Source organism: Lycium barbarum, chromosome 1, assembly GCF_019175385.1.
Source record: "Lycium barbarum isolate Lr01 chromosome 1, ASM1917538v2, whole genome shotgun sequence".
Taxonomy (NCBI): domain Eukaryota; kingdom Viridiplantae; phylum Streptophyta; class Magnoliopsida; order Solanales; family Solanaceae; genus Lycium; species Lycium barbarum.
The window spans coordinates 140,875,629-140,898,718 of record NC_083337.1 but is presented as its reverse complement, the minus strand read 5'-3'; the positions used below and the strand labels follow the sequence as shown (position 1 = coordinate 140,898,718).

Sequence of the window (23,090 nt, the reverse complement as noted above, 5' to 3'; positions counted from 1 at the left end):
ATTTTAGTGACGATTCATCGAGTTAGGTAGTAAATGAAGCGAGAAGAAGCACGTAGGTATTTCGCATTTAATTTAGGAGTATTTTAGTCCAACTTATAACAAAGTGATTAAATATTTATTAATTTTGAAATTGTGATTAATTCTTTTTCATCGCCGATCTAAAATTCAAGTGGCCCGCTGTTAACCCATTTAATTCGTTTAAATTTACACTATATAGAAGAGCCGGTTGGGCTCCCCTTTCGTCGTCTGTTTGTGGGCCCAACCGGACTCATATATATTAAATAAATGGTGGGCCCATATATTATTTATTATTAAAAAAATGGTGGGTCCGTATATTATTTATTATTAAAAAAATAACAACTCATATTAAAAAAAAAATTGTGACCATATATATTAAACAACAACTCATATTAAAAAAATAATTGTGGGCCCCATATTAAACACCAACCAGTAATAAAAAAAAGAGAAGAAAAAAGTAGAACCCGCCACATTCAAACTCATGGGGGAAAAAAAGTGGATCTCATATTAACAAAATCAAGCAATATTAAAAAAAATGGTGAATCCCATATTTTAAAAAAAAATGTAAAAAAAAAGTGCTTAGAAAATCAAACAATTAAATCAATAATGATGAATTTGTTGTCATATGCGTATCAACCTATTAGCGGGAGCAAATGAAATTATTGTACAACAACATAAAAAAAAAAAAAACTCATATTAAAAAAAAAAAAAAAAAAAGTAGAACCTAGCACATGCAAACTCATGGGAAAAAAAGTAGAACCCACCACATTCAAACTCATGGGGGAAAAAAAGTGGATCTCATATTAACAAAATCAAGCAATATTAAAAAAAAAAAGTGAATCCCACATTAAAAAAACAAACAATGTTAAAAAAAAGTGCTTAGAAAATCAAACAATTAAATCAATAATGATGAGTTTATTGCCATATGCGTATCAACCTATTAGCGGGAGCAAATGAAATTATTGTATAACAACATACAAAAAAAAAACTCATATTAAAAAAAAAAAATTAGAACCCGGCACATGCAAACTCATGGGTAAAACAAGTGGATCTCATATTAACAAAATCAAGCAATATTAAAAAAAAAAGTGAATCCCATATTAAAAAAACAAATAATGTTTTAAAAAAAGTGCTTAGAAAATCAAATAATTAAATCAATAATGATGGATTCATTACTACATGCGTATCAACCCATTAGAGGGGGCAAATGAAATTATTGTACAACAACATACTTAAAATATAAAAGTGCTTAAAAAATCAAACAATTAAATCAATAATGATGGATTTATTGTCACATGCGTATTAACCCATTAGTGAGAGCAAATGAAATTATTATACAACAACCTACTTAAAATACTTATATATTAAAATAAGATTAATTTTAATTAATTTTTTATTTTTTCCTTACTCTAATAAATGTGAAAAGAGATTAATGTCATAAAAGGAAAAATAATATTAAATGGAGATCAAATAATTAATAAGGTAAATTAGTGAAATTCTAATTCTAATTGACGTTTCCTTAAAAAATCGTGTAAAAAATACCGTGACAAGTAAAATGTTCCCATGCTTCGTCGTCCGTTAAGCATTTAAAAAAAAAGTGTGGTCCCCATATTAAACACCAACCAATATTAAAAAATAAAAAAAAACACCAACCAATTAAGCATTAAAAAAAAAGTGTGGTCCTCATATTAAAGACCAACCAATATTAAAAAATAAAAGAAAAAAACGCCAACCAATATTTTAAAAAAAAAAGGAAGTAAATTAAGTGGAACCCACCATCTCCAAACTCACGGGGGAAAAAAAAGGTGGATTCCATATTAACAAAATCAAGCAATATAAAAAAAAGTGATCCCCTTATTAAAAAAAATATAATGTTAAAAAAAAAGTGCATGCTTTGTATTCGGAGCAAACACTAATATAATAAAATTTTAGATACGGAACACAAACTACAATGTTATATTAATCGTGTTTTGAACATAGTATATGTATATATATTATATGCATAAAAATAGTACAAACTAATAATGTTGAAAAAAAAAGTGCACCCCTTAAACTGTAAACCCCATACTAAACGACATCAAGCAATATAAAAAAAAAAGTAAACCCCATATTAATAAAATCAAGCAATATTAAAAAAAAAAAAAAATGAACCCCATATTAAAAAAATAAATAATGTAAAAAAAAGTGCAGATTTTGTATGTTATACCCCATTTTAACCGGAATTGAAGCGGAGTACAACATATTGGAGATTCCTATATATTGTTTGTTTTAAGGAGTCGCCACCTAATTGATTTTTTACGGTGAATTAGGACACCTAATTATTAACTAAGGTAAAGTTAAAACTAAACCTCTGTTAATGGTCTGCTTAACCAATGTGATTCTAGGTAAGAGTTCTATATTATCCTAAAGGGAAGGGGTTAGACATCCTTTAGAATCCGTTAACTTACGGTTATCCGACCAAACTTAGGTTAATTAATCAATGTTGAATATAGTGTTTAAATTTTAAGAAAATAGCTTGTGCAAATAAGGCTTGTAGAAAAGTATAACAATTTGTGCAAAAGAAGATTTTAAATGCCATTTATAAAAAGACTTCAAATAATAATGCTATTTTTTAAAAAAATGGGACTAGTAATTTGCATAAGAGGAGATTTTGGATTGCTATTTGAAATAAAAGTTTATAAATATTGCTAGGGCTCTTAAATAAAATACTAATAAAACCTATAGAAAAGAATATAATAATTTGTATAAAAGGAGACTTCAAATGCCATAAAATTCATAAATATTGTTAAGGCTTGAAATAAAAGTGCTATTTAGAATGAAATTTGTAGAAAACATAATAATTCGCATAAAAGGAAACTTCAAATGCCATTTAAAATAAACTTATAAATGTTGCAAAGATTTTTTAAATAATGATGTTATTTAAAATAAGAGTTGCATGAAATGTATAAGCAAAAGAAAACGCGGGTTTGCGTAATGTTTTAATGAACATTTGAAACGACTCTAAACGATGATGTATTAATTGACTTTGCGTTTTAGAAGTATAAACAAGATTATGTTTTATTAATTACATTTGGTCAAAAGTATGCACATTTTTGGTATAAACCTCAAAAGATGTCTGCAACATATTCTTTAGTTCCTCTTTGTGTATTAGTGACATTTTAAAAATTCCCAAGGTAATAAGAATAAAATATGATTCCTTTAACTCAAATATGACTTTACACTGTGGAGAGTTGATTATTCTAAAAATAGATATTATAGATACTATAAATGATTTAATATAAAAGGGGAAAAATGAAACTTATGAAACTAATTATTAATTTCCTTAAATTAACTACCCATTGCTAATAGCTAAACCCTGCTAAATTTCTTATAATGCACCTAAGCTGACAAATAAAATAAAACGAAACGTTAGTTACACAAAGCTGATCAAAATGTATAACGAAATAAAGTAGAGAGGAAGGAAAATCAAATGGGTCGGCCCATTTTAAGGCCATTGCAATCCGTTACTGCTGTATGGGCTTTGGCCCAGTAACTTTCTGCTTTGCTACTTTGCTGTGGGCTGAGGACTGTGCAGAGAGAGTATTATGTTGTTGGGCTTTGGCCCAACACCGAATGCGGGAGGAGACGAGCCCAAAGGGCTCGTATACGAGATTCATGCGAAAAAAATGAAAGAACAAAATTAGTATATAATCAATAAGGTTGAACAGGTCAGAAAAAAAATACAAATTTAAAACAACCTCGCAGATTATATGTATACTGTATATTTCTAAGTATATCTGTGTTTCCGTGAGCGTACTTGTAATATAGATTCACATACATGTTCCAACTGAAACATACTTGCAGCAATACACCAAATTTGAACAATCAAGAAAGATGACAGACTGGCAGCCAAATGCACCTGGTATAGACTAAGCAGATTCACAATATTCGACCATTTTGAAGAATTTAAATCAGGCATTTGCATATACATTATATGCATAGTCTAAAAGAAAATGTACTACCCATACAATAATATATGCCAAACTTTAAACTGTATAAAATCCCATCAATCCCAATATTAAACACACATAGAGACCAGCAAATGTGCAACATTACTAATAACTAACAGTGGGCATTTCGAACATAGACAAAAGCAGACCAAACATCAGGCCCTTTAGGACATGTAAGGGAGCATACTTGAACCCTTTTTCTCATTCTTGCATGCCTATTTGACGACTGAGCAAAGCGTGGTTTGTTTAATAGAATATGACAGCATCACAATTTCTTCAAGTTCACACAAATAATACATAGAGATACACGCTCAGCTGATCCACATAATGCTCTTAAATGATATTACTGGGTAAAGATAGGTTTATACCTAACAGAGGGTGCTCATTTCAACATGCTACTATCATTTTAATGAGTCTCAACATCTCTAAAGGATTCAAATCAGGGTACTGTATACATGCAAAGGTACTAAACCAAATCTAAAATGCTCTTTAACTTATTAAGCATATTTTGTGATTTATGGGACCATACCAACTATGCTAATAACAGATCATTTACGGATACTTTATGGATTGGACAGGAACATTAGAAGAAGCAAGCAGATAGCCTTTTCAACTCACTAAATTGAGCTAAATACAATTTAAATTCAATAAGCACAGTTCAGATCTGCGTAAGCTCGAAAATATAAATGCGAGTTACTATCATGGTTTGACAGCAGTGGCATACAAACTGTACTCAAACACTTCAAGACAAAGGTCATTTTTTATGTTACTGATTATATTAATACAGGGTCAGCTCCATATGATAATGAGGATATCAAACATACAGTAGCCTTTTGACTTAAGAGTACAACATCTGGTCAGATTTTCTTACGAATAGCTATCAACTATTTCAGAACTCAGATTTCAACAGAAAAGTCTTAAGAGAATAAAAGGAAAAGCCAATTTGTCCAAATTCGAACCTAGACTGAAAACTGAATTGCTTCATGTTTGAGAAAAGACTTGTTATTTGGAAGAGAAAACAATAAAGGAACTAACTTGGACAATCATCTTCCTTAGGCAGTGCACCATATTTAAACAAAAGAGTTCTGTTTCATCAATTTAGATCACATATATATATAGCTATAGCTGCAGATTATCCAGCTTCCAGGATGTTTACGAATTATTGAAGCTTCAGACAACACATAATCATCTTGACACAATTTATTCAGATTCTAGTTCAGGCCGACAAAGTGATTCTGGAAACATACAGTTGTATACAAACACAAAGCTACACCGATAATAATCTATTCCCTTTATACTTGGACTATCATGGAGCTGTCTCCATTTCCTTTAGCTGTATAAAATCCAAACTATGCGAGTTATCAATCATGTGCATACTTAGTATTAAGCCTCAAACGCGCAGCAACAATCATTATTAATGGATTAAAACCCACATGGAGTCCAACAGGGGATGTATTACTACTAACACCATATTCTCAACATAATAGGGATTGAATCATTTAGCACCTAATAGAGAGGTATAGCTAAACATGATTTAAACTAAGAACATGCTAAACAGAATCTGAAATAGGCATAACATCAATCGAACAGATTACTCAACATACTGAATCTCAGCTAAACAAGACCCCAGCTAACAAATAAGCAAGAAATAAATACTCTCAAACATGATTAAACTTTGCAAATGATACAAATACGACTAAAACCCAACTGATTTTAGACGTATACAATCCTGGTTTAAACTAACAAGCAACATAACTATCCTAATCAAGCTTACCACTAACACGGGATAAACACATAGCACAAACAGTATAAACAACAATTTAAACACACAGAAATGGCTAAGGAACGGGGTTTACCTTCTTCGGGTGCAGCGAAGTGGGTGCGAATCTTCGATCTACACTCGAACTTATCGAATCCGGACTCGTGTGCCTCGGATTCAACGCGATACCAAAAGGGCAAAATAAAATAGAAAATCGATTTAGTATATTAAATCGATATCAAGAACGTTACGACTACTGCTAAACTTAATGCTTTCTAGGGGGATTTTTTGACGACAAAACGAAAGCTTTCAATTTCTATCGAATTTTTTTAGGCTAAAAGACTCAATTTTCCAGGGATTTTGTGCGGCTCCGAACTTAATTCTTCGGAACTCTCTTCCTCCCCCCTACTGACTTGGGAAAACATTATTTATAACATCAATCTTAGGTTTGAACTAGGGTTTTCGTCCGAAAAAGGAAGAGAGAGAGGAGCGGGGGGGACAAGACGAATAGGGGAAGTGGGGGTTGCAGAAGAAGGGAGCGTGGGGAACAAGGGTAACGTGGGTGTGTGTCAGAGGTGAGTGGGAGGTCACGTGGGGGGTATGGGAGAGAGAAACAGTGGGGTGGCGATGGGAGGATGGGCGACGGCTTTAGGGTTTGGGGGTAAAGGGAAAGGGAAGGGGAAGGAAGGAAGCGTAGGCGAAAGGGGATGAGGGGGATGGCCGGAGATGGAGGCGGTGGTGAGGAAGTGGGTGGCGACGGAGAAGATGAGGAGGAGAGAGGAGGAGAAGATGAGGAGGAGAGAGGAGGAGAATGATGAAGGTGCGGCGGAAATGAGGAACAAAAAAATGGGAAACCTTTTAGGGTTTCCTTATCACCAACGAAAATGGGCTGGACCTGGTCTATTTGTGGACCGGGTCGATTTTTAGACCGGGTATCGAAAGAATGGGCTAGTGAATTAAAAAAATGACTGATCTAAAAATTTTGGGACAAAATTATGGGCTAGTCCAAAATATTTAGGAGTTAGTCGGACTTTGATTTGGGGTCCGGTAAGTCAAAATACGGACCGAGTGCACGAAATAGTTTGGCTTCTAAATTTAAATAAAAGACCTGTTTAAACAACTTGTGTTGAAATATTGCTCAATATGAAATATGCAATCCTTAATGCTCAGATAAAAAATGGCGTTGCAATAGCCGTGCAATAATATTTCGAAAAATCCGTAATAAAATAAACACTATTATTTAATTATGCAAAGATAAATGCGATGCGTGTGCCTGAGCTGGTAAAATGCCGAAATGATAAAAAATTGCGAATTATAATAATAGTAATAATAATAATAATAATAATAATAATAATAATAATAATAATAAATGCGATAATAGTAATAATAATAATTGATAGAATAATGCAATGACGGTATTGATAATAGGCTAATAATTATAGTAAACATAATATATATTTATTTTATTTTCTCAAAAAATATTAGAAGCACAAATAGGTATTTCAGGAGGAGAGGCGGGACAAAATTGGGTGTCAACATTGTATTCGTAGTAAACACTAATATAATAAAATTTTAGATACGGAGTACAAACTATAATGTTATATTAATCCTGTTTTGAACATAGTGTGTGTGTATATATATATATATATACACACATATATATGCAAAAAAATAGTGCAAATTAATAATGTCCAAAAAAAGTGCACCCCATATTAAAAAATCAAACAATATTCATGTAATTTCCAAAGTATCTCATTAAGTCAAATGAGCTAAAGCGAGAATATTTACATTCTTTTAAATAGAAAATCAATTTCTACTTTGTTTCGTTTTAAATATGTAAAATTAATTTAATAATTTGAATTAGAATTATCCAAATCAAAATTTGATAAAAAATAATAAGTATTTTACACTTTTAAATTAATCAAATTAAAATTGAAAGTATCAACTGATGCTTAAATATTGCTATTGTTTTATCTCAAAAAGAGGAAAATGGTTTCCTTTTAAACAATTCTTCTCTTTTAAAAAATATTAATAAATTTGTCGATTTTGCATTCGCAGCAAACGTTAATATAATAAAATTTTAGATACGGAGCACAAACTATAATGTTATATTAATCGTGGTTTGAACTATATATATATATAAAAAAAAAAATTACTATTCAAAGATAACTATATACATATAGATACAATATAATCCGAAGTGTTGGGCCCGTGCTGCGCACGGGCATACATGATTGATCTAGTTTAGGGTTAGAATTGTCACTTCTATAAATGGGGTACATGCAAGCACGAGGTTTGTGCCTCCAAAAGCAATCATCACAAATACACAAGCAAAAAGGCAAATAGGAAGATAACTTATAATAAAAGAAATAAACTCACTAATCATACTAGACAAGCATAGTGTGCTTTTGCTGTCATCAACCACTATTCTTCGTTTTTACAAAAATTTTACAAAAAAAAAATAGGAGTAAGCTTGTGACACGTTCATTGAAAAAAAATCCCTTTTGTAGCCAATTATTAAAAAAAATTGATAAGCTTAACACAAAAGCAGAAAAAGAAATAATAGTAACTTGGTCCCGGGCATTTTTTTTTTCAAATCCAAAAAGCTCTTCTTACTTAGAATAGGTCGTCGATTCAGCATTAGATAAAGGGGGGTAAAATCCCCATTTTTACAATTTACAATAAGGGTTATCACCGACACTCACATCCTAATGCGTCCATTTTCACACCTGTGGCTAATGTAGATGATTATATCCTTAACCTAAGTACTAACAGAATTTCTTCTTCTTTTTTTGTTTTGTTTTGTTTTGTATAGTGCCTACCTTCCTGGGAAAAAAATGAAGTAGATTTTCCAAGGCATAGTTGGAAAGATAAAAGTTGATTCTGTTGTAATGTACCTATATGGTTGTATATTTTTACTTGGATAAACTACTTTTAAGTCTCAATTACCATTTTTTTATGGTAGTATTATAGCAAATGCATGTCGGAGATCAGGTGGGGATTATGGGGTGTGAGAGGAGAAATGGGAGAGAGGATTACGAGGTTCGGAATCAAATCCTCACCAATAAAGTTCAGGTAACCTATGTACTGAGCTACTAAGATCACTGAGTTTTTATGAATTCTTCGTCTTTTGTATGTCATTTCTGGCGGCCATAGTCTGGCTACAAGGAAATTCCTCTGTTCCCGTAATCAATACTACCATTACTTTCTCTTTTAGTTTATATATATGTGTCATACTTTAATTCCTTTTTAGTCTGTTTATAAACTAGCTTAGAAGTTAAGGGTTCACGTGAACCCAATATATTTGCCCAAATCATGTATGTATATATGCATTAAGAACTTTATAAATATTTGATTGAAAAAATTAATTTTTTATTATAAATATTATTTAAGGTTATTAATAAAATTCATAAACTTTAAATTTTGAATTTGTTTACGAGGTTATCTTTGGACATTAAGAAGAGAAACCCGTACTTCAGTAAGCCATGCCCCATTTGCCAATCTTGCAGTGCTGCCGAGTTCGTTAAAGTTTATAGATTTTGTGTGATAAGTGAGCCATCATAATTCATATTGAGTATATCCACAGTATCTACATAGTCGGCAAAGTTTTATGCTTTTATTTTAAATTTTTCTTTCTCTGTAGGTATTTATTAAGAGGAAATGAGATCTTTCGCCTCTTCATCATTTAAATAGCAGAAAATGGCTTTTTAAATTTCTTATGTGTTTTTCGGGACAAATATATCCTTGTGATCATCCTTGCAAATGTTACTTCACCCAAGCCAATATTATAGCATTGCATGCATGCAACTTATATATTAAGAAAATTTGCCAACCACCTCAATACGTAAAATGCAAACGATCATATCTTAATGTTGCTTTTAAAGGAAACGATATTACACTTGAGATTGCATGTCTTTGATGCAATTCTCTTGCCTTCACAATATACCATCTTTCTACCACAATTTCATCACATTATTTTTTAGTAGTGTACGTAGGTAAGAAAATGGAAACTTTAGATTGCAATTGGAGATTAGAATGACCACTCAAGGGGCATAGCCACCACCGTGTCCACCACCTTCACCACCTCCAGCACCTCCTCCATATCCACCAGCATGTTCACCTCCCCTGGCATAGCCGCCACCACCACCGGCTCCACTACCGCCGCCACCACCACCGCCATATGCTCCTCCATGTGCTCCTCCTGCACCACCACCGGCTCCTCCTCCGCTACCATATCCACCACCTGCAGCGCCTCCTCCTTCTCCTCCAGCATAGCCACTTCCACCACCACCTCCATGCCCACCTCCACCACCATATCCACCCCCTGGCGCCCCACCTGCACCATAGCCGCCGCCAGTACCTCCTCCTGCACCTCCAGCATATCCACCACCATGTGCTCCACCTGCAGCAGCTCCACCGCCACCACCACTACCTCCACCTCCACCACCACCATATCCACCACCTGGTGCCCCTCCAGCTCCATATCCGCTACCACCACCTTCACCACCTCCTCCGCCATATCCAGCATCGTGTCCTCCGCCAGCATGGCCGCCTCCAGCTCCACTTCCACCGCCACCTCCTCCGCCATATCCAGCATCGTGTCCTCCGCCAGCATGGCCTCCTCCAGCTCCACTTCCACCGCCACCTCCTCCGCCATATCCAGCATCATGTCCTCCGCCAGCATGGCCACCTCCGGCTCCACTTCCACCGCCACCTCCTCCGCCATATCCGGCATCGTGTCCTTCACCAGCATAGCCACCACCACCTCCACTTCCACCACCACCTCCTCCGCCATATCCAGCGCCATGTTCTCCTCCAGCTGCATAGCCAGAACCACCACCAGCTCCGCTTCCGCTACCACCTCCACCGGCATAACCGTGGTCACCTGCTGCTCCATATCCACCACCTCCACCAGAACCTCCGCCTAAACCTCCTCCACCACCAGCAGCATAGCCTCCACCAGCGCCACCGCCAATGCCATGGCCTGCACCATAGGCGCCTACCTCACCCCCAACACCTACATGATCGTAAGTGAGGAGGGTTCTAGCGGCTGAACATATTCCTATACCCAATAACACAAAGAAAACAATGTTAACAATTTTAAACTTCGCCATTGGAAATTGAACTTGAATCACGATTTGGGAATGCATGGAATTGGAGGCTATTTATAGATGTGGAAACGCGTCTATGGACACAAAGCACATGCAAAAGAACAAAAGGAAGCTCCTTTTGTCCCTACAAAGTGCTCCATTTTACATCCACCCTCACAGTATTCACATCACTTCAATTCAGTCTCTACTCCAAATAGACCAGTTAGTGTGCTTGTGCTGTCTGCCATTTTCCTTATGTATATACAGCAATTTTTTTTTTTAATAATTCTTTTTATTTTATATACATGTTGTTGGAGGTCCGACTTAGTTTCATGACTTTCTCCCAAATTCTGATAATATACATAATTTAGTTCCCACTTATATATGGAGTAATTAATTTTTGTTTCACTTTTTCTAATTTTTTAATTGGATAGAGGTGATGCACAGTGAATTAAGCTGATTAAGAGTAATTCGACCGTGGCTTGATAATTGTTGAGCTTTTATGAATTTAACTTATATGCTAACAGTAGGTAAACAGCTCTTAATACCACAAATGTAAAGAACTTTTATAGCATGACAATAATGTGTGTTAACATATATAGTTTAGAAGGTTAATTACCTATATCACTTTTCAAGTCACTAGTCTCACTTAATATGAGTAATCACTTATATATCATTATCTTAGGTGATTGACCATAGCGTAGCAAATCTTTACACTGTCGGCGTGTAAAAATTAAAACTTTTTTGTCTAATCAGTGTATATTTGAAAGAAATGTAGTACTTATTTAACAGGGGAGACTCATTAAATTCTTTAACCCCTGCTTAACGTAGTTAATTTGTTGTCTATTTTTAGTGAAAGGTATTTTATTAATTAGATTAAGAAGAGGGTGAATCAAGTAGATTAGCGTGATTCAAAGGAACACATATTACTTAGTAACTTTTAGAAGCCGTAGGTGATCAAATTATGACTGACAATAGGAAGGCCCAATAAATTAACTTGGTTAATCTGATTGTTTTAAGAACTGATATGATTGAAAGTTCCATTATGGGAAATAAAATAAAATAGTACGTAGCACTGGAGTGATATTGCTCCACCAACACAAGTTGAGCATTTTGAGTATCGACAATAATATCATTGGAGTTGGATGATCAGCCCATTATTGCCTGCTCTATGATCCGCTACTACATAGCATAATATTTTAATATGTATGTTAATTGGGTCCAGCTTAATTTAATGTACTTGCATTTTTGCCCCTTATTTTGTTATCAGCTAGAAGATAATTAGAAGATGAGGAAAAAAAATTAAGGGAAGCCATAGATCCTGCTGATTGAAGAGGAAAATCCAAAAAGCCACCATCAAATTAATTGACATACCATAACAGATAATTATTCAAACTAAGGGTGTGAACCTAGCAGGCTAGCACTATATGTCTGGTTGGAAATTTCTTTTTGATTTTTCATTTGTACTATTATAGTGTTCCAAATCAAATTATAGTATGATCAAGTGAAATATACAAGTAATAAAATTTCGAATCTGGTTTGAATAAGCAAATATCAAGTTTGGTATATAATCCAGGGACATATTCAGGAATTGAACATTATGGATTTGATCGAGTTTGGGATTCTATCATAGCTAGCCAATTTGACTTATTGGACTCAAAATCTAGTGTTTGTACTTATTTAATGAACTTTTAACCACATATATAGATCAAGCCACAAACTACTAGATTTGAATGAATACATAAGTTGAGAACTCGATCAATCGATGATATACATAGTCTAGTAATCTTTGTGAGAATCTTCCACAGGATAGGTATCGGTTCGATTATCACTGTCCTCTTTTTCTCCCTCTTTCCTTCCCCGTGTATTTTTTTTTAAAGAGATATTTGTTTCAAACTTCTAACGTGAGAAGTAAACATAATAAGGATATGTTGAGATATGTTCAATCTTCACCTAATGAGATAGTTTCTCCGTTCTCCTAATAATTCCCCTCCATAATCCTATATGTATGGGAGCTAATAATATGGGACATTTTTTTTTGCTGGAGCGACGAGATTTTATAACTGAAAGTAAAGCATGAAAAATAAACTGAGCCATTACAAAGTTGGGATAAACCTAAATAGTGCAATCCCTAAATAGTCTGTGCTGAGATTCATTGTTTAAATGGGACATATAAATGCTAAGACTTCAAACATTCATGCCAATTTAACAAATGACTATTAATTAAGATTTATAAATCATACTCCCTCTTCCCTCTGTCCCAAAAAGATTGTCCTCCTTTCCTTTTTAGTCTGTCCCAAAAAAATTGTCCCCTTTCTATATTTAGAAACAATTTAACTTTATGAGATGATTTATAGCCACACAAATATCTAAGACTTGTTTTGGACCATTCATTTCAAAAGTCTTTCTTTATTTCTTAAATTTTGTACCAAATCAAAAGAAGACAATCTTTTTGGGACGGAAGAAGTACATGTTATAAAGCTATCTCTTGTGATATAACAAATACTTTATTACACTAATGGGATATGTTGCAGCACTGTACAAAGTTGGCTAAAAACTGCTCCTGGTGCCCCAGCAACTCACTGGTATCAGCTATGATTCGTCTTATCAACCGCTTTATGCCATTGTTGCGCCTACAAACTTGAACAAAATTTAAAACCATAAAAAAGGGAGGTCTGTTTACCCCGGATTTGGATAATCAATTAAAATTGTAGGTGAGGTATAGGATATGTGGTTATATCTTGAACTTATTTGATAGAGAAAAGAAATATATGAATATGTTATAAGGAGCAATTGATGATCAACGGTTTGCTATAGACTCGTGTCTCTACTAGCACATAAGCGTTATTTGATTTAAGAAATGTACGAAATAAACACAACAAAAATGGACCGAATCGGATGTTTGAGGGGCAGATTTATATATATTTTGCTATTACAAGAGTTCTTGATATCAAAGAGCCAACCCCTTAAGAGGAGGACAATGCCCCTTATTTATAGTAGTGCCCCATGGGCTCCATACAATGTGAACAAATAAAATAATAATGAAAAGCTCTGAGTTGGGTTAGGTTGGATTAGGTTGACCGTACGATCTGACACCCGTACGATTGGCAGTTGAACATGGCAGGACGCTATCGACACGTGGCAACCGCGCAACGGATCTTCCGGACCACCGGCCACGATAAGACGGGCTAACGGCCTCAACCAAACGGACCAATGGCGACAATTAACCCGGTCATGGGGGAACCGGACCAAACGACGCCCTTCTTTTGCTCCGGTCCAAACATTCTTCCGGTTCGGAGCGGGAGCCTTCATGCACGCTCTTGTTCCTTTCTTCCTTCGGTCCTTGATCTCACCAGTTTAACGTATGTCCGATTTTTACCGTATACAGATAGTCCCCACACTTCCCGGACCGTAAATTTATCGGAGTAACGGGAAGTGGATGAATCAGTAAACCGGTGACCCCGTTTGCCCGTTGTTATCTTTTCACTTTTGGCGGGAACAGTTGCGTCACGTCCCATTTTCTTCGGCCACGTGTCTTATACCGGATGGTCAACTCTGACAACCGCCATAACGCACGTCGCTTCAGGTCACTCCTTATTAATTATGGGACACGTGGCCCCCCTTGATTGGCCGGCATCGGTAACCGTTCCATTCCCATTCCTATATAAGGCTCTTCACCTCTTCATTCTAACATTTTTACGATTCATTCTTCTTCATTTTCACTCTTTACTGCACTTCTTCATCTTCACCATATATAGTTATCCTCCATAGCAAGTTTGCTGCTGATCCATCGCTTATACCACGTAAAAAGTAACAACCTTATTACCATCTTTGCTAACTACTCTTGCTCGAGTGTCCCTGATTCTTACTCTGTCATTCCTTGAATCGTCTGTTCCCTTACTCTTTTTTAACTCCCTTTCCGAATCCACTCAGCTTCTTCTTTCCATACTCTCAAAATGTCTGAGACCACTTCCCATGATATTCCCTCGGTTTCATCCCAAGGAACCGAGCCTGCATCTCCGGCTAAAGCAAAGAGTACCTTCAAGCCTATAGCCTCGGACATTATACCGGCCAAACCCAACTTCAACAAAGAGCTTGAGGTTGAAAAACCTTCTTCGGTGTCCGATAGGGGGTATGATGTGAGGCGATACCCCTCATCCATTACTGAGGAGAAACTCGACATAGTCCGGGCAGACTGCGGATGGGACACCCTTCCGGTTCGGGTTTTTGCCTCCGGGCTGAGTGAATCAATCACTGACCACCGGGAAGGTTTTTTGTATGTGTATACTTACCCTTTCACTCTCAAGCTCGACCCTCCGGTAGATCCGGTCATCCTGGACATGTGCCGGACCTATGACGTGACCTTGGCACAGATTGGTCCGATCGTTTGGAGGGTCGTAGCATGCCTCCGGTTGTTGGCCAACAATACCGGGAAGGAGCTCACGCTAGCCCACCTAATACGCTTATACTCCCCGAGGCTGTTCCGGGGTGGCGTAACAAAACTCGCTAAGCGTAGCCGAAATCCATTTTTCTCGAAAATGGACGAAGACAGACACAGGGGCTGGCTGGAGCGATATGTCCGGGTGAGGACCGAAGACATCATTCCGGCCAATTACATGCCCTTCCCGGAGAAGTGGAACAACAAGCGTAAGTCTGAATCCTTAAGTAATTGCTTTTGTATGTTTCGTCAAATTTTGATCTAACTTTCTCACCGTTTCTCTTATTTATATCAACCAATGGATATATTCCTCCGGTCGTCCGGAACCTGAGCGAATGGGTCACTGAACTCCTTAGCCAACATGTCCACGATGACCGGACGTGGGGCCACCTGTCACGCGGCCGATGGGTCGCCTAGAACTACGGTAATACTTTGCCTTTACTCGTGTTCACTGCATCTTCTACTACCTGTATTCACTGTGTCTTTGATTTTCAGGTTTGCCCTAGGGCTCGGTGGATCCCAGACCGGAGACGGCAGCCGAACCCACAACTTCGGCACCCGAGTTTGATTCAGCAGGTGCATCTCGCATCCTTGCTGCTGCCAGAAGAAAAAGGCCCTCAGGCAGAGGGCAAAAAACGAAGAAAAGGGCGAGGAGCGTCGTTAGGACTCTCCGGGACGAAGCAGAGCCCGAGCTTCTCGTCCGGAGTATCGGTGCGGCCCCTGCCATGGCTCCTGTTATGGAGGAGGATGTCACCGCTTCTCCACTTTCTTCGGCCGGTGAAGGGCCTTTAGTCCCGGCGCTACCCACAGGTGCAGAAGAAGTTCTTCACCCGGCTCCTCTAAGGTCGATTGATTTCGTTGACATTTCAGGTGAGGCTTCCTCCGAAGAGACCCCCCTGCAAAGGGCAAGTAGATCTGGGGGGGCGGTTGCTCCAAGAACAGAGCCGACCCCCGAGGGCGAAGCTCCACCGGTCATTAGCCCCCTGCCCGATTATGAGACCGCTGCAACTACAGAGCCCCCTTTCATTGTTGAAGCTGCTGAGGTTGCTCCGAGTTCTCCAACCCCGGCTCTGAGGCCTGACGAATTTGAGGATATGTTCTCGGGAACTCCTCCCGCAACTGGCGAAACTGCAGGATTCGAGCATCTCCCGATCCCTCGGGCCACGAGGTCGGCCAGCCGGACCTCCGAATCTGGGGCCAGGGACAGCTTGGTGCGTATCTTTCCGGCCCCAAGCGTGGAGCCGAGGAGAACAAAATCGGTTATGGTCACTGTCCCCGAGGACTGCAGCTTTCTTTCTCGCCCGGTGGGTGTGGCGAGCTATCTGAGGCCTCTTGTCTCGGATTCGGACAAGCGGAAGATGACCGGGGTCTCTTGGCAGTGCCTCATTAACGAGGGTATGCATGCGGGCAACCGGGTAAGATTTTTAACCGTCCTTGCATAACTTTACTGAGAATTTTATCCTTGCTTTGTTCAAGTTCTTAATTCGCTTCATTTGCAGAGTGTGGTGCTCGTCAACGAAGCCTTCATCCTCGCCCAGCAAGAGATGGACGATCTTAAGGGCCAATTGGATGCCCAGGGCCGGAAAACGGAGAAATATCTGCACCTTCTTCAGGAGAAGGAGGAGGAGTTGAACCGAGCAGTCGCTCTTTCCAATCTCCGACCCGAGCTTGACGCAGCGAAGGCTGAATATCGTCAGTTAAGGAGTGAGCTGGCTGCGATGGCCGAATACAATCGGAGTCTCGAAGCTGACAAGATCGGCCTTAGCCGAGACAATGCTCAAATTTCCTCGAGGCTTGGTTAGCTCGAAACCACATTCTCCCAACTCCGGAGGGGAGCTGGATTTGGTGAAGTTGGATGCTGCGAGCTTGGCCAAGAGGAATCGGCTGCTCGAATCTGAGAGTGCCCGATATCAAGAGCGTGCAAGGGTGTTCGAGAAGAAGGCGGAGGGGAGGGCCCAGATGTGTGATGATCTGAAAAACGAGCTTAAAGAGACGGCTGATGCAAATGACACTCTCCAGGCCGAGCTTCAATCGCCCATCCAAATGCAAAATGTTCTTGGAGAGGCTCGGGATGCTCTAGCGGCGAAGTTAGCCCAATCCGAGGCTGATTTGGACGAAGCTTTGAAGAGCGTCGAGGCCGCCGAGGCTCATGCTACCATTGCCGCTGAATACGAAAAATGAAAGTCTCGGAGGATCACCCTTGAGCAAGCCGAGCATGGTTTTACGGATCTACCGGCCCTTATTCTCGAGGCTAAAAGAATCGAGGAAGAGGCAAAGGGTGACCTCGGGACCGACTGTGATGACTCCGAGCGGACAGTGTCCGAGCACTCCGGCTCCAGCCATTCCAGATAGTTTAGGGCCTGTACTTAGCCTTTTGTTATTTTTTGCCTTTGTAGGAGTTTTCAATGTAAAAATCCTTCGTATAAATGGAACTTGTATTTCCCTTGACTCTTCACTTCGCTTGAATGTTTGTTATGGTTTCCGCCCGAATTGTCGGTTTCATTTTTAAGGAGTCATTGTTTCTGACTGTGCCTATATATCGACATTTTACCTCATCTGGTACATTTTATCCGAGAATTTTATTGAGTTTTTGCCCGTGGGACTTATCTTATGCTTTGTGAATAAGGGCATCTCCGAATCACAACGGGCATTTTTAGGGCCGGAATTTTTCGGCTATTTTTACCTTTTAGGGCCGGTATTTTTCGGACACCTGAATCTTAGCCTTAGCTGGATTTTGATGTAGAAGTCCCCGTTTGTGGGGTTAATAATTTTGGTTCGGTTCACTATGACCTTGTCGCCTTTGTCGAATTTCGACCGTAGCGCCCCGTATCGGGTATATGAACGAATTAGTGCCGGAATACGGCAGTAATCATCGAAGTAGAGCACTTTACTATTATCGGGGTAAAGTGTTTTACCAGTAAGACATCTCGGGATAATGTTATCCAAAATTTCGATAACTTTTGTATTTGCAAGTATTTACATACATGAGAACGAACTTGAACCTTTTCCTCCTGCCTTTGCCGTAGCAAATACTAAATGGACACGATTCATTTTGATCGTTTGGCCCTTACATCGGAACCTAATGCAGAAGGTCCGGTTCTTTGTTTTGCCGTAGCAAATATTGCGTGGACACGATTCATTTTTGATCGTTTAGTCCTTACATCAGAACCTAATATTTTAGATCCGACTTTGTTTGTTGAGGGCGGCCTCCGGTTTCGGCTAACCGGGGCAAACTCTGGAGTGGGTGTGATAGTCCCCTAGCTCTCATCCGAGCTGCAAGATTGGGTGAGTGCTATTAAGTCCCCATTCGTTGGGTATGACCTCGGGAATCCGGACGTTTGTCCTTTATCTTCATCAAGTAACACGTTGTACTTGTTGCCTCATTAAAAACCTTGTCGGAAAACCCATTTTGGGATAAAACTCAACTAAGAAAAAGAGTGCAACACGTGTTTTCAGATTTAGGTTCTTTTCTTTTCCTGGTACTCGGTTTCCTGCAAAAAGGAAGGGTCAAAATAGAAAAACATGGGGTATTTTTACCTCAGCAGTAGTATCTTTTCAAATGAGCCACATTCCAATTATTGCGCAACCGTTGCCTATCCATGGACTCCAGCTGGTATGATCCTTTACCGGTTACCTCGGTTATCTTGTAAGGTCCTTCCCAGTTCGGACCTAGTTTTCCTTCGTTGGGATTCTTGGTGTTCAAGGTAACTTTTCGGAGCACCAAGTCCCCAACTTGGAAATGATGAAAATTGGCTCTCCGATTGTAGTACCTTTCCACCCTCTGTTTCTGGGCTGCAATACGGACCAAAGCGTTTTCGCGGAGTTCGACCGTGAGGTCGAGTCTTACGGCCATGGCCTCCTCGTTTGACTCCTCGATCGTATATCAGAATCGGAGGGTCGGTTCACCAACTTCTACGGGAATAAGGGCTTCAGTCCCGTAGACCAACGAGAAAGGAGTTTCCCCCGTGCTTGATTTCGTTGTGGTTCTGTAAGCCCATAATACCTCCGGTAATATTTCTCTCCAATGATGCTTTGATGCTTCAAGTCTTTTCCTCAGATTTTGGATTATTGTCTTGTTCGTGGATTCCGCCTGTCCGTTCGCATAAGGGTGATACGGAGTTGATACAATTTTCTTGATCTTCAACCTTTCGAGGAATTTGTTGACTTTTCCACCCATGAACTGGGGCCCGTTATCACAAGTTATCTCAGCGGGGATGCCGAAATGACAGATGATGTGATCCCATATGAAGTCAATGACTTCCTTTTCTCTGATTTTTTCAAAGGCCTGCGCTTCAACCCATTTGGAGAAATATTCAGTCATAAACAAAATAAAACGGGCTTTACCTGGTGCCCATGGTAATGGACCGATGATGTCCATTCCTCACTTCATGAAAGGCCAGGGTGACACCACCGAATGCAACAACTCCCCGGGCTGATAAATCATCGGAGCATGTCTCTGACACCCGTCGCATTTACAGACAAAATTCTTTGAGTCTTCTTCCATCCGGTTCCAATAGTAACCGGCCCTGATAATCTTTCGGAACAAAGCATCGGCATCAGAGTGATTGCCGCAGGTTCCTTCGTGCACCTCTCTCATCATATACTCTGTTTCTCGGGGACCCAAACATTTGGCCAAGGGTCCGAAGAAAGACCGTCGATACAATTGGCCGTCTACCAAGCAAAAACGCGCAGCTTTGGGTCATTCGGGAGCTTCCCATCACGCAAGTAGTCGACGTACTTGTTGCGCCAATCCCAAGTTAAACCCATTGTGTTTATTTCGGCGGGTCCGTTTTCTATCGCCGTGTTTAACAAGTGCACCATTGTCCCGGGGTTGATTTCCTCACCTTCGACCGAGGATCCCAAATTTGCTAATGCATCTGCTTCGCTGTTCTGCTCCCTCGGTATGTGCTGTATGGTCCATTCTTTAAATCGATGTAGTATCACTTGGATTTTTTCAAGACACCTCTGCATCCGTTCGTCCTTGACCTCGAAAATGCCGTTCACCTGGTTTACGACCAAAAGCGAATCGCACTTTGCCTCGATTATTTTGGCCCCCATACTTCGGGCCAATTCCAAACCTTCAATCATAGCCTCATACTCGGCTTCATTGTTATTCAATTTAGCAGTTCTAATAGACTGTCGAACGGCATCCCCGGCCGGGGTTCTAAGGATGATTCCTAGCCCGGAACCTTTGAGGTTCGAGGCCCCGTCTGTATGTAGCGACCAAATACCCGAGGCTTTCCCCGAGATCAGCAGAGGTTCTTTCTCGACCTCGGGGACCATAGCCGGGGTGAAGTCCGCCATGAAGTCGGCCAAGATCTGGGACTTGATGGCCGTTCGAGGCTTGTACTCGATATCATACCTGTTAATTTCTACAACCCATTTAGTTAGTCTACCCGATAATTCTGGTTTATGCATGATCTTTTTCAGGGGGTAAGTAGTTACTACACATATTGGATGGCATTGAAAGTAGGGCTTGAACTTTCTAGAAGCGCTTACCAATACCAATGCCAATTTTTCCAAGTGGGGATAACGGGTCTCCGCATCCCCCAAAGTTCTACTCACGTAATAGATAGGGAATTGTGTACCTGATTCTTCTTGGACCAAAACGCCACTTACCGCTACCTTGGATACAGCAAGGTAGAGAAACAGCGGCTCGTTCGCCTTCGGTGTGTGCAGCAGCGGGGGGCTAGACAAGTATCTCTTCAATTCTTGTAAAGCTCTTTGGCACTCCGGTGTCCAAGCAAAGTTGTACTTCTTCCTTAGTAAGGAGAAGAAACGATGACTTTTGTCCGAGGACCTTGATATGAAGCGACTCAACGCCGCTATCCTTCCGGTGAGCCTCTGTACTCCTTTGACGTTATTCACCACCTCGATATCCTCGATGGCATTGATCTTGTCCGGGTTGATTTCAATCCCCCGGTTTGACACCATGAAACCCAAAAATTTGCCAAACCTTACCCCGAAGGCACATTTTTTCAGGTTGAGCTTCATGTTATACTTGCGGAGCACGTCGAAGGTTTCCTGCAAATGTTTTAAATGGTCCTCTGTTTCCAGGGACTTGACTACCATGTCGTCAATATAAACTTCTATTGTTTTCCCTATTTTTTCTTCGAACATCTCATTAACTAGGCGTTGATAAGTTGCACAGGCATTTTTTAATCCAAAATGCATTACATTATAACAGTAAGTCCCATACCGGGTAATGAAGGACGTTTTCTCTTGATCCTCCGGGTGCATTCGAATTTGGTTATACCCGGAGTAAGCATCGAGAAATCTTAACATCTTATGCCCGGCCGTCGCATCGATCATTCTATCGATGTGAGGCAACGGAAATGAATCCTTCGGGCATGCTTTGTTTAAATCCTTGTAATCAACACACATTCGAAATTTATTACATTTATTGGGCACCACTACCACGTTGGCTAGCCAATCCGGGTACTTTATGTTATATCCCGTATTTTTGAACCTCGGAGTATCTGCTGGGGTGGGGCCCACACACCGAGATTTTTTGGAACATCTGAAAAGTCATATGAATCACATATGTAAAGTTAAACACAACTCATGAAGTACCCTTGGACCAAATCAAAGTGGAAACCCTCCAAACGAATATTTTTAAGAAAACGTTTTCGGGTGACCTGACTTTGGGGGGCAAAAACTGTATTATAAGTTTGGAATTTCGAAAATACCTTGAAATATAAGTTGTAGATAATTGAATTAGCTTTCCATCCATAGGTCGTGGGTTCCCAGGTGACGTCGGTACAAGGAGTTATGAACGTTTTAAGGTCGAAAGGTCAGTGGGCTAGGCCCAACTCGGGACCAACCGAGTTGGCCCAAAAAAAAAAAAAAAATTTAGGCCCAATGTTTAAGGGGTGGCCGGCCAAGTGAGGCCCAACCCATGGCTTTAATGAGTATTTCCATGTGCTAATTAATTATAAAGGGATCAATATCCCTTAGAAGGTTCAAGAGACTTAGAAGAGCAAAACAAGAGCAAAAAAAGAAGACCATTTCGGGTTTGAGGTGCAAAAATTCACCACCAAAAATCTTGCTCCTAAAATTTTTCTTTTGTGGTTTTCCTACTAAGTTAAGGTTCCTTTGTAACTTGGTATAGTTGGATTGGAGTGGGGAGCATTAGAATCACCAAAGTGATCACATCTCCAAGTGAAGAAGACTTGAAGAAAAGGTAAGAATTTCTACCTTTTTATTGTGTTATGAAGTTTTGATTGTGTTGATTGTATGGAAAAATGGAAGTTTGCAAAGTGGGTGTGTGTTGTAGGTGTGTAGCCGTGGGTATGCACAATTGTATAGCCACAATGTGTTGAATTTATGTTATATTCTAGTTGTGATTGTGATGAAATGCATATGGGAATTGAAAGTTGGATGAATTTAGTCGATATTGGAAAAAATAGGCATATGGCCGTAGGGTGTATATGGTTTGGGATAGAAAGGAATTGAGTTGTTTAGTGTGTTAAAGTGTTGTTGTGATGTTTGTAATGTAAATGAAGTTAGAATGATATAAGTTTGTATTGAATTGGAATGTAGAAACTTATGTCGTTTTAGTATGATTTTCCGACATTAAGGAAATGAAGTTGTTTGGTTGCTAATAGTGATGATCATTGATGAATTTGGAAGTTGGAAACTTGTTATGAAGTTGTATGCCAAAGATTTGAGGTTTTGCATAAGTTATGACTTTGGCGGAAAGTTGTATATTATGTATATCGAGTGTATATCTTGAGGAAAACGATATGAAATGTTTCTAGAACTATATGGTGATGATCATGATTGTTGTTGAATGT

General features: G+C 39.2%; 1 protein-coding gene across 1 annotated transcript; it reads right to left on the bottom strand.

The window, feature by feature from the left end:
• Window positions 1-9,611: 9,611 nt before the first annotated feature.
• On the bottom strand, window positions 9,612-11,057 carry LOC132640480 (glycine-rich cell wall structural protein 1.8-like). The gene has a single exon (XM_060357081.1). It carries the CDS (start codon window positions 10,914-10,916, stop codon window positions 9,810-9,812), a length of 1,107 nt encoding a protein of 368 aa, XP_060213064.1. The 5' UTR covers window positions 10,917-11,057; the 3' UTR covers window positions 9,612-9,809.
• Between the last annotated feature and the right edge of the window lie 12,033 nt (window positions 11,058-23,090).